Source organism: Erpetoichthys calabaricus, chromosome 1 (genome assembly GCF_900747795.2).
Source record: "Erpetoichthys calabaricus chromosome 1, fErpCal1.3, whole genome shotgun sequence".
Lineage (NCBI taxonomy): Eukaryota > Metazoa > Chordata > Cladistia > Polypteriformes > Polypteridae > Erpetoichthys > Erpetoichthys calabaricus.
In genome coordinates, this window is record NC_041394.2 from 44,659,345 (window position 1) to 44,670,607 (window position 11,263).

The window sequence follows — 11,263 nt, forward strand, 5'->3', positions numbered from 1 at the left end:
GTTAAAGTGGGTTCAGGTAACGTATGATTGGAACCATAAAATAGTGTGTGCTGAAACTTAGTAACCGGATCTGAATTTGCAACAGAGCAAATTGTATTTTAATTTGAATTATACAATAAGGCAAAAGTCTAATTTGCTTTTATGTATCTCTAATAAGGCTGTAATTAAAAGAAACTACTGGAATGAATTTCTGTGAGTCAGCATATGGTTTGTTAAATGTTTTGTTTCTCTCTGTTTCTTTTTCCCTAGTTATCTGGCTTTCATAGGAAACTAGGAAAGTCCCATTATGTCAGATGGAAGACTATAACTGGTGGGTTCAGGGAGATTATTAGTGCTTCAAGACGACCAGAGACAAAAAAAGAGGACAGCATTTTTCAGATGTGAATTTAAAGCAGAAAGACAGAACCTGTCAGCGCACATGTAGTTTGAAACAAAAGTTCTTCTAAGGGCACTCTGGAAACATCTTACTCACTCAAAAGCTCTGCAATGAATGGCACCTGTCAACCCGGTGATAATTTCCTCCTGCAACCCATCTGGGCAGCTATCCGAAGTCACGAGGACTTGCTGCTTTCCAAGCTCTTTCCTACATGTTTTGTCTTCTTTGCTCATTTGGTGGCTTGCTTGTACTTCATTTTGTTGGACTTCATGGAACCTCATGTTCCCTGTCTTTGGCGCTATAAATTAAGTAGTCAAGATTCCAGAAACACAAAAGCACTATGGGAATGCCTGTGGAAGACTGCCAGCAACCAGGTGGTGTGTATCCCATCGGTCTCTCTGCTCTGCACCTATCTACGCCCACAGAGACTGCCTGACAAGGCCCCTTCATGTTTTTGCCTGGCATTTGAGGTTGTGCAGTGCCTGCTGCTGTTCGATGCCCTCTATTTCTGCTGTCATTTTCTACTACATAGGTAAAGCAACTTTTTTGTACTCTTTAGGAATTGTTTTTGGTAAATTTTGTCTTAAAAAGTAATTTATAACATGATTCATTATTGTACAATATCAATTTTATTTTGTATGTGGTCCCGAGCTGACCCCAAATTAAAAAAGGGAACATAGCTGTTTGATCTCACTAATAATAATAATAATAATAATACATTTTATTTATAGGGCGCCTTTCCCATGCTCAAGGCGCTTATACATATATATTGTACTACATGTAGATATGCAGAGGGTTGCAAAAATTGGGAGCATATGCAGCATAATAACTTGATCAGGGTAACATTGTGAATGAAGCAAGTGAAAAACGTTGTACATCTTGTTCTGGTGTGGCATTTTTAACTCTGTGCTATAAGAAATTACTACCGTATATACTTGCAGATAAGTCGAGACTTGATTTACCCTATAATTTCTGGTATTTCATAATGTTGGTCATATAAGTCGAATGTGGAAAACTCACGCTATTGGCACAAGAGATTATGATATGCTAACGCCCACCTGAAAGAGTACCCACGGAGTACACTGCCTTTTCTTTCTTATGTATTGTGCCTACATGACCAAACGGTAATACCCAAACTATTCTGAAGTGATGTTTGCACTGATTTGTTGTTTTTTGTATCTCACACCCTCATACACCTTTATCATAAGAGCATCCCTTATCTACGATGGAGCATTCGAGCAGAAGAAAATATGAAGCCGGTTTAAAATTAAATGTTGTTGGTTTAATTTAGAAATTGGTAATTGCGTTGCTGCAGCAAAATTCGATGCCTCTAAGAAACTGATGTGAGATTGGAGGAGGTAAGAAGATGTAGTAAAAAAAAAATTTAAATGTCGCATTTTTGAATGGGTGTATAAGTCGGGGTCTGATTTTATGATCGATTTTTCGGTTTTCCAGACCCGACTTATACGCAAGTATATACGGTAAGTTAAAATGACTGATAAGCAAGGTCCAACTTGTGAATTGCCACAACAAAGCCAAAAACTGTTGTAGGCCGCCAAAAACTCCAGACCCGCCCTATTTTCAGATCTGGGCCCACTGGGTTGCCCTTACACCAGGCCTCAACAGAAATGGTAGGGATCAGTTGTGCCTAAGCTTAAAATGGGACACCGGCTTTAGAAGTTCAAAAATACCTAAATATATTATTAGAAAAGGCAGGAAGATCACTGTCAAACCTCAGGCCCACAATAATAGAACAAAGTTTCTTTATAATTAAAGAATATATGTGAAAAATTCAAAAATAAAGGTTTTGCCTCTGCTGCAAAGAAATCCAATTTTAGAAAACAAAGAGAGTACCTTTAACAAGAGCAGGGGTCAAAAATGCAAGAAATCAACAATCAAAACTAGAAACTCAAAATCGTTAATCAAAATCAAAACGCAATGCTGAACTTTCTGTTCAAACCGCTGAGATAGTTCCCCAAGCTGCACTATTAGGTGGCCCTGCTTCCTCAGGATCCACTTTAAGTAGAAAGGGTAGATAACCACAACTAAAATACCTAATATTAACATAATAAAGTAAAAAAAAAATGGAATCTCTCTCTCCCTCTAATATATATGCTTAAAATTGAAAGTTGACTGACTCATTCATTCACTAAATTACTCATCAACAACAACATTATTTCCCATTTAGTTAAAAAGCTTAAATTTGGCATGATTGCACATCTAAGTCAGTACGTATCCGCTAATACAGGACATTTCCATATATCAATACTTAGGGGTAAAAATAGCTCCTATAAAAGAAAAACAAAATAATGAATGATGCAGCAGAAATGATTGACAGCTGCACTAACCTGGACAGGAAAAACCAGACATGATCACGTTTGCAGTGTACAGTCATGTATAAATTGAAAAAAAAAAGTTTGGCGAAGATCAAGAAAAATGCAAACTCAATGGTTAGCAAGAGCACTATACAGCTTTTAATGCCAGAGCCAGACACTGTGGCTGTGAGCATTAGTGTTGCTTTGCTAGAAGTAGAGGAGGAAGTGCTGTCCTCGGATCCAAAATAGAGAAAATTATATCTTCTTTTTCTTCTTTCGGCTGCTCCCGTTAGGGGTTGCCACAGCGGATTATCCTCTTCCATATCTTTCTATCCTTTGCATCTTGTTCTGTCACACTATCACCTGCATGTCTTCTCTCACCACATCCATAAACCTTCGCTTAGGCCTTCCTCTTTTTCTCCTGCCTGGCAGCTCCTTCCTTAGCATCCTTCTCCCAATATACCCAGCATCTCCCCTCTGCACATGTCCAAACCAATGTAATCTCGCCTCTCTGACTTTGTCTCCCAACCGTCCAACTTGAGCTGACTGTGACGATGTGGGTTCAGCTCCGTGCTCCCATCGGCTGTTAGGGAGCCCTTGAACCCAACACCGTCGGTAATGTCACTGATGAGCTAGACAGTGAGGCAATAACAATGAGCAAGGGGATGATGTAATAAATGTGCAAAGTGCTTTTATTAAAAGACAATCAAAACAGTGTTCAAAGTAAAGTGCTGTGCAGTTCATTCAAAGTTTCAATAAATAATCCAATAAAAGAATCGTGTGGAGGTTAAAATACACAAAAACAACAATCCTTTAAAATGAGGTTAAAATGTTCATCAGGAAGCAGTCTTTAAAAACAAATAACAAGACCGGTGCTTCTTTTCGTTAGCGTTAGCGTCTCACCTGCTTCTCCCATGCGGACCCTGCAACAGGCGAGACGCTCTCATTGCAGCTGACCTTCTGCCTACTCCTCCTGCTACTGTTGTCAGACTTGCCTCACCGATTCTTGGCTCTGGTCGGCTCCTCCAGACAACGACTAGGGACTTCTTCCCACAGCCAAGGCTCTCACATGGAGGACATCATATCCCATGTCCAGACTCCCGCTGCCATCCGCGGCATCATGCGGAGAGTCACCTGTCTCCCGGTCACTCCCGTCCTTCCCGAAACAAACTCTGCGGGAGCGACAACCACTACTACGCCCTGGGTGTCGGCCTAACCCCAGGCTGTCTGCTCAGCTGCCGCGAGCCTGCTTTCGCTCGCTCACTCACTCGTACCGGCGGACGCTCTCTCTCTCTCTCTTTTGTTTGCTTGCTTCCTCCCGTAACCTCCGTCTTTCTTTTTTTCACCTTGTTATCTTTTTCTTCTTTATCATCCTCTAACCGTCTCGGGCTTCTCTATATATGCAGAGAGGACATGGCAGCTGCAGCACGACAGCTGCAGCCCCAGGAACAATCACGGATGTGGGCAGTCTCCCACCTGTGCACTTAGGTGAGAAACGCCCACACCACAGATCGCCCTGAGACTCTATGTTTTATACACAATTTACATAACATTTCTATTATTATTAAAGTTATTAAGCAGTTCGCATACGTTTGCAATCTGAGATTTTTCTTCTTTTTTTGCATATAACAAAAACATATGCTTTACATTTGCCAATCCAACAGATTGCACATCAGAAACATTAACACTGCTATCTTTTTTTCGTGTCTGCCGTTTAAATAGGAGGGTGACAATGAGTTAAATTCCAATGGATGTTTTTCAAATGTTGACAAGCAATAAGCAAAAGGAATCAATGAAAACCACAGACAACAAAAACTGCCAAAAAAAAAAAAAAAACAGTACGAGGAAAGTTCGAAGAAAGAGATTTTTTTAGTGTTTCTGTTTGGGGATCGTTATGCAAGCGTGCACAACTGAGCTGCGACCACAGATCTAACTGCTCTGTGGATGATTCGTTCAAGCATTTCAAGCTCACTTCGTTGTAATGAAAGCATCTGTTGAATGTACTTCGTAGTAACGTGATTTCTATAGACTCGTGTCATATGGGGAAACTGTCGGGACCGTAACAATACTTTGTTGTAATACTCTCTCACCTCGGTCTCTCTCCTCTCTCTGCGCCGCTGCAAAGCCCCGCCCGCCAAGCGTTCTGAAAAGTCTGAGTGAGTCGCCGTTGCCGGCAGTTCTCTCGTGGCCCGGCTGTCAGACGGCTGCGGACCGGTAGTGGGCCGCGGACCAGGTGTTGGGGACCCCTGCTGTAGACCTTCCCTTTCACTTTTGCTGATATCCGTCTGTCACAAATTACTCCTGACACTCTTCTCCACTCATTCCACCCTGCCTGCACTCTCTTTTTCACATCTCTTCCACAATCTCCATTACTCTGTACTGTTGATCCCAAGTATTTAAACTCATCCACCTTTGCCAACTCTACTCCCTACATCCTCACCATTCCACTGACCTCTCTCTCATTTACACACATGTATTCTTTCTTGTTCCTACTGACCTTCATTCCTCTCCTCTCTAGAGTATATCTCCACCTCTATTGTTGTCCGCATGTTGATCTGGCAAAATTTTACACCAGATGCCCTTCCTGATGTAACCTTCCCCATTTATCCAGGCTTGGGACCGGCACAAAGAAACACACTGGTTTGTGCATCCTCTGTGGCTGGGTTAAAAAAGAGAAAAAAAAAAATATATATAATAATAATAATAATAATTAAAATAATAATATATACCATCCATTCTTTATCCAACCCGCTATATCCTAACTACAGGGTCACGGGGGTCTGCTGGAGCCAATCCCAGCCCTGTGACCCCCGTGACCCTGTAGTTAGGATATAGTAGGTTGGATAATGGATGGATGGATAATATATACTCAAATTTCGCATCATTCCAACTGATAACCCATTTCAATTCAAAAGAGTGCACTTTCCTGCAAAATTGTGGTTTGCAATAACCATCAACAAAAGTCAAGTCATGAGGAAATACAGGAATTGATCTAATACAAGAATGTTTTACTCATGTGCAATTTTATATAGCTTGTTCAACAGTAAGCAGATCCAGTCACCTAATATTATTACCTATTATTTGAACTAAGACCTGTATTCACGGTGACATAACATTCGAGATACAATTGGTTGCATTTCATTTGTTTTGGAGCACAAGCAGGTGAAGTGACTTGCTCGTGGTTACAGTGTAAGTAGCAGGATTTCAACCCACAACCTCAGGGATTGAAGTCCTAGGTACAAAGCCTTAACCACTGCACCACACTGCTTGCCAATAATATTAGCCTTTGATTTAAACCAATCCTGCGGTGGGTTGGCACCCTGCCCAGGATTGGTTCCCTGCCTTGTGCCCTGTGTTGGCTGGGATTGGCTCCAGCAGACCCCCGTGACCCTGTGTTCGGATTCAGCGGGTTGGTAAATGGATGGATGGATGGATTTAAACCAAAAAACTGTATAAAGAAAAGAATTTAGTTAGTTACATTTTCCATGGGCTCACCACCTATGGAAGGGGCCAAGTAGATGGGATGCAGTGTGAGTTGGGTGGTGGCCAAAGGTGGGGACCTTGGCGGTCCGATCCTCGGCTACAGAAGCTGGCTCTTGAGACGTGGAATGTCACCTCTCTGAAGGGGAAGGAGCCTGAGCTAGTGTGCGAGGTCGAGATATAGGACTATAGGATATAGTCAGGCTCACCTCGACACACAGCTTGGACTCTGGAACCAATCTCCTTGAGAGGGGCTGGACTTTCTACCACTCTGGAGTTGCCCCCGGTGAGAGGCGCCGAGCGGGTGTGGGCATACTTATTGCCCCCCGACTTGGAGCCTGTTCATTCGGGTTTACCCCGGTGGACGAGAGGGTAGCCTCCCTCCGCCTTCAGGTGGGGGGACGGGTCCTAACTGTTGTTTGTGCTTATGCACCAAACAGCCGTTTGGAGTACCCACCCTTTTTGGAGTTCCCTGGAGGACGTGCTAGAGGGCATAAATTTTGGGGACTCCCTCGTACTGCTAGGAGACTTCAATGCTTACGTGGGCAATGACAGTGAGAGAGGCGTGATTGGGAGGAATGGCCCCCCCGATCTGAACCCGAGCGGTGTTTTGTTATTGGACTTCTGTGCTCATCACGGATTGTCCATAACGAACACCATGTTCAAGCATAGGGGTGTTCATATGTGCACTTGGCACCAGGACACCCTAGGTCTCAGTTCGATGATCGACTTTGTGGTCGTGTCATCGGACTTGCGGCCACATATCTTGGACACTCGGGTGAAGAGAGGGGCGGAGCTGTCAACTGATCACCACCTGGTGGTGAGTTGGCTTTGATGGTGGGGGAGGATGCCGGTCAGGCCTGGTAGGCCCAAACGTGTTGTGAGGGTCTGCTGGGAACGTCTGGCAGAGCCCCCTGTCAGAAGTAGCTTCAACTCCCACCTCCGGCAGAACTTCGACCATGTCCCGAGGGAGGTGAGGGACATTGAGTCCGAATGGGCCTTGTTCCGTGCCTCTATTGTTGAGGCGGCTGACTGGAGCTGTGGCCGTAAGGTAGTCGGTGCCTGTCGTGGCAGCAATCCCCGAACCCGTTGGTGGACACCGGCGGTGAAGGATGCCGTCAAGCTAAAGAAGGAGTCCTACCGATCACTTTTGTCCTGTGGAACTCTGGAGGCAGCTGATAGGTACCGGCAGGCCAAGCGGAATGCGGCTTCGGTGGTTGCTGAGGCAAAAACTCGGGCATGGGAGGAGTTTGGGGAGGCCATGGAGAATGACTTTTGGACGGCTTCGAGGAGATTCTGGTCCACCGTCCGGTGTCTCAGGAGGGGGAAGTAGTGCAGTGTCAACACTGTGTATGGTGGGGATGGTGCGCTGCTGACCTTGACTCGGGACGTTGTGGGTCGGTGGGGGGAGTACTTCAAAGACCTCCTCAATCCCACTAACATGCCTTCCAATGAGGAAGCAGAGCCTGGGGACTCGGAGGTGGGCTCCCCCATCTCTGGGACTGAGGTCACCGAGGTGGTCAAAAAACTCTTTGGTGGCAGGGCCCCGGGGGTGGATGAGATACGCCCGGAGTTCCTCAAGGCTCTAGATGTTGTAGGGCTGTCTTGGTTGACACGTCTCTGCAACATCGCATGGACATCAGGGACAGTGCCTCTAGATTGGCAGACTGGGGTGGTGGTCCCCCTCTTTAAGAAGGGGGACCGGAGGGTGTGTTCCAACTACAGAGGGATCACACTCCTCAGCCTCCCTGGAAAAGTCTATTCGGAAGTCCTGGAGAGGAGGGTCCGTCGGATAGTCGAGCCTCGGATTCAGGAGGAACAGTTTGCTTCATCAGACCGTGATCTTCAGCTCTCTCTGGATTGGTTCGCAGCTGAGTGTAAAGCGGCTGGGTTGGGAATCAGCACCTCCAAATCCGAGACCATGGTCCTCAGCCGGAAAAGGGTGGAGTGCCCTCTCAGGGTTGGGAGCGAGATCCTGCCCCAAGTGGAGGAGTTCAAGTATCTCGGGGTCTTGTTCACGAGTGAGGGAAGAATGGAGCATAAGATCGACAGGCGGATCGGTGCGGCATCCGCAGTGATGCGGGCTCTGCATCGGTCTGTCATGGTGAAAAAGGAGCTGAACCATAAGGCAAAGCTCTCAATTTACCAGTCGATCTATGTTCCTACCCTCATCTATGGTCATGAGCTATGGGTAGTGACCGAAAGAACGAGATCGCGAATGCAAGCGGATGAAATGAGTTTTCTCCGCAGGGTGTCTGGGCTCTCCCTTAAAGACAGGGTGAGAAGCTCAATCATCCGGGAGGGGCTCAGAGTAGAGCCGCTGCTCCTCCGCATCGAGAGGAGTCAGATGAGGTGGCTCGGGCATCTGATCAGGATGCCTCCTGGATGCCTCCCTGGTGAGGTGTTCCGGGCACGTCCAACCGGGAGGAGGCCCCGGGGAAGACCCAGGACACGCTGGAGGTACTATGTCTCCCAGCTGGCCTGGGAACGCCTTGGGATTCCCCCGGAAGAGCTAGAAGAAGTGGCCGGGGAGAGGGAAGTCTGGGCATCTCTGCTTAAGCTGCTGCCCCCGCGACCCGACCTCGGATAAGCGGAAGAGGATGGATGGATGGATGGACAATAAAAAGGAGGCACACTTGCACTCAGAAGTGATCAAATAGGTCCGAATGGATGGACAGGGCAATTTGGCCGATCAGGGTAAAAGGGCAGGGTCTTGAATCACTATAGCCTATGTACATGTCCCTGCTCCCAGACCAGTAAGCAAATATTGTCACATTCATACACCTCTGGCGATGTGCTATAACTGCTTAATGTTACTGGAGAAGGAAGAGATTTTGGACGAGTAGTTTTGGTTGAGCAAGCCAAGTGCATGAAATCCCCTCTGTAGTTCATGCAATTTGCATGACTAGTTGCAGATGCAGAGCTCTTTAGTTCATATTCCCACATCTTCAGTAGGCCATATAGAGAATCAGTTTTCAGCTATAGTTGCTCTTTTGGCAGGTACATCATGTGTTGTGTGCTATGGTACTATGGGGATCTCCATGTAAGATATTAAAGCACAGGCTATCCTGGAAAAAAATTAAAACACAGTAAAATATGATTTTTTAGTAAACAGGTGTCTGAAGCTTCCGTTTTTGGCAAATAGAGAAGACCAAATCCCCCATCCCCCTGCTCATCCCCCCTTCGTCTTTATTCGTGGAAGCCAACTGTGTCCAAATGGTGTCTTATCAGAGGTTCATTGTAGAATGCTAGGATGAAGCTTTACCATCAACTCCTTTGCTGCTACTATCTCTATATGTGACCCTGAGTAAGTCACATCCTCTACACGTACTCCAATGGAAATGGTTTTCATAGGCACTTTTGATTTTTAACTCAGCTTGCACTGAAGTGGTAGCTACATAAACTTTGATTAATGTAGATGGTTTTATATGCCTTTTGCACATTTGTATGTATAACTCATCTTATGTCTTGTTTCTTTTTATAGAGTACCTTACCTGTATCAGAAGGTTCACAGTGTGCACCATCAATACCAGGAGACCTTTGCTCTAGTGGCCCAGTACTCCAGCCCTTGGGATGCAGTCATCTTACAAATGACTGCTTTCTCCTGTACCGCCTTGTTGCACTGTCACCCACTGAGTGAGATGAGCTTTCACCTATTGAACATTTGGCTCTCGGTAGAGGTTCATTCTGGCTATGACTTCCCTTGGGCATCTCACCGCATGGTACCGCTGGGACTTTTGGGAGGGGCTCCTTTTCACAATCTGCATCATCAACAGTTTAAGTGCAATTATGCTCCTTATTTCACCCACTGGGACAGACTATTTCAGACATTTGTACAGACATCAAAAAAACAAATATAAATATTATAGTCTCCTCGTTGTTTGCTATTAATGTTCCTTATATCATCTCCTTGTCTTGTTATCTGCCCATCTATCTCACCTAACTGAGAATGCAAATAGAGCAGTGAGTCTAGAGATTTCTCTCCAGACAAGAGGAACATAAACCTGGAATGGGAGGCATAGACCTAGATGATGAGGAAAGAGACAGATATTGCTGAGCAGGGTAAGTGGCCCAGACATCCACACATACTCAGATTCCGGTAGCGCCTGCCTTCTGAAAATGTTGCAATGGAACTTAGAGATTCCATATTTCCCTGTTATTAAGCAACGTTAAAAGATCTTCAATCATGTGACAGGAGGAGCATGAGTCTTTACTCTAGCATTTTACTTAATACATGTGCAAAAGCTTTTGAATCGCTCTGTAGTATTTTGAATTCTGTTTTTCTACTGTGTCTTTTTGATTACCATTACATGTTCCCTGACTTTTCCCTGACTACATTTGACCTAATGCCTGATTAACCCTAAAACCTACCTACTCAATCATAAATTAAATTAAAAAATACTATTTGCTTTATCTGCTTGCCATGCATGTTCTTCCGGTAGATTCTTTAGATCTGTCATCTCACTATGGCACATCTGCCAGGCTCAATGGGGAAAATACTTTCTGAGCTCCTGGCTCAGTTTCCTTACCTAAGAAGCAATGTTAGGTGCTCGCAGTGCAAGAGAAGATATGGTTGGGATGTGCATTATTTAGAATATATTAGTGTTGGTTGTGAGCATGTGCCTAAGGGCACAATAAGTACTGAAATTAACTTTACTTGATGTTTGCAAAAGTATAGTGTATATATTGATCAATATTAAATTAGTTTATTCTGTTTTTCTAATCACAAAAGGCTGTGTCTTTTATAAATATTATAACATTTACTTTGCAAATGACAAAAACTCAAGAATCTCAAGTAAAATTGAAAGTCAAGAACTTGGATATAGAAAAGGCCCTTAAAAAGAATTGCTTGCAACTAATTATTTATAACTCTATAATATATACAGTATAACATTCTCAAACCAATCAAATCAAATTTAGAATCACAGAGGACAGTTATCCAAATAGCACTGGGTACAAGACAGAAACTAATCCTGGACAAGGTACTAACCCATTGTAGGTCTTACTCACACTTGCCAAGTTAGATAGATAGATAGATAGATAGATAGATAGATAGATAGATAGATAGATAGATAGATAGATAGATAGATAG

General features: G+C 44.4%; 1 protein-coding gene across 1 annotated transcript; it reads left to right on the plus strand.

The window, feature by feature from the left end:
* The first annotated feature begins 294 nt into the window (after nucleotides 1-294).
* Nucleotides 295-10,240, plus strand: LOC127525933 (cholesterol 25-hydroxylase-like protein). Its single transcript, XM_051919265.1, has 2 exons — nucleotides 295-908; nucleotides 9,656-10,240. Exons 1-2 carry the CDS (start codon nucleotides 487-489, stop codon nucleotides 10,029-10,031), a joined length of 798 nt encoding a protein of 265 aa, XP_051775225.1. The 5' UTR covers nucleotides 295-486; the 3' UTR covers nucleotides 10,032-10,240.
* The last annotated feature ends 1,023 nt before the right edge of the window (nucleotides 10,241-11,263 follow it).

What these genes read in the sequence shown, in the direction of transcription:
- LOC127525933 (XM_051919265.1), top strand. Translation starts at nt 487, where the DNA reads ATGAATGGCACCTGTCAACCCGGTGATAATTTCCTCCTGCAACCCATC. An exon ending in TGTCATTTTCTACTACATAG is followed by an intron (nt 909 to 9,655) that starts GTAAAGCAACTT and finishes TTCTTTTTATAG; the next exon opens with AGTACCTTACCTGTATCAGA.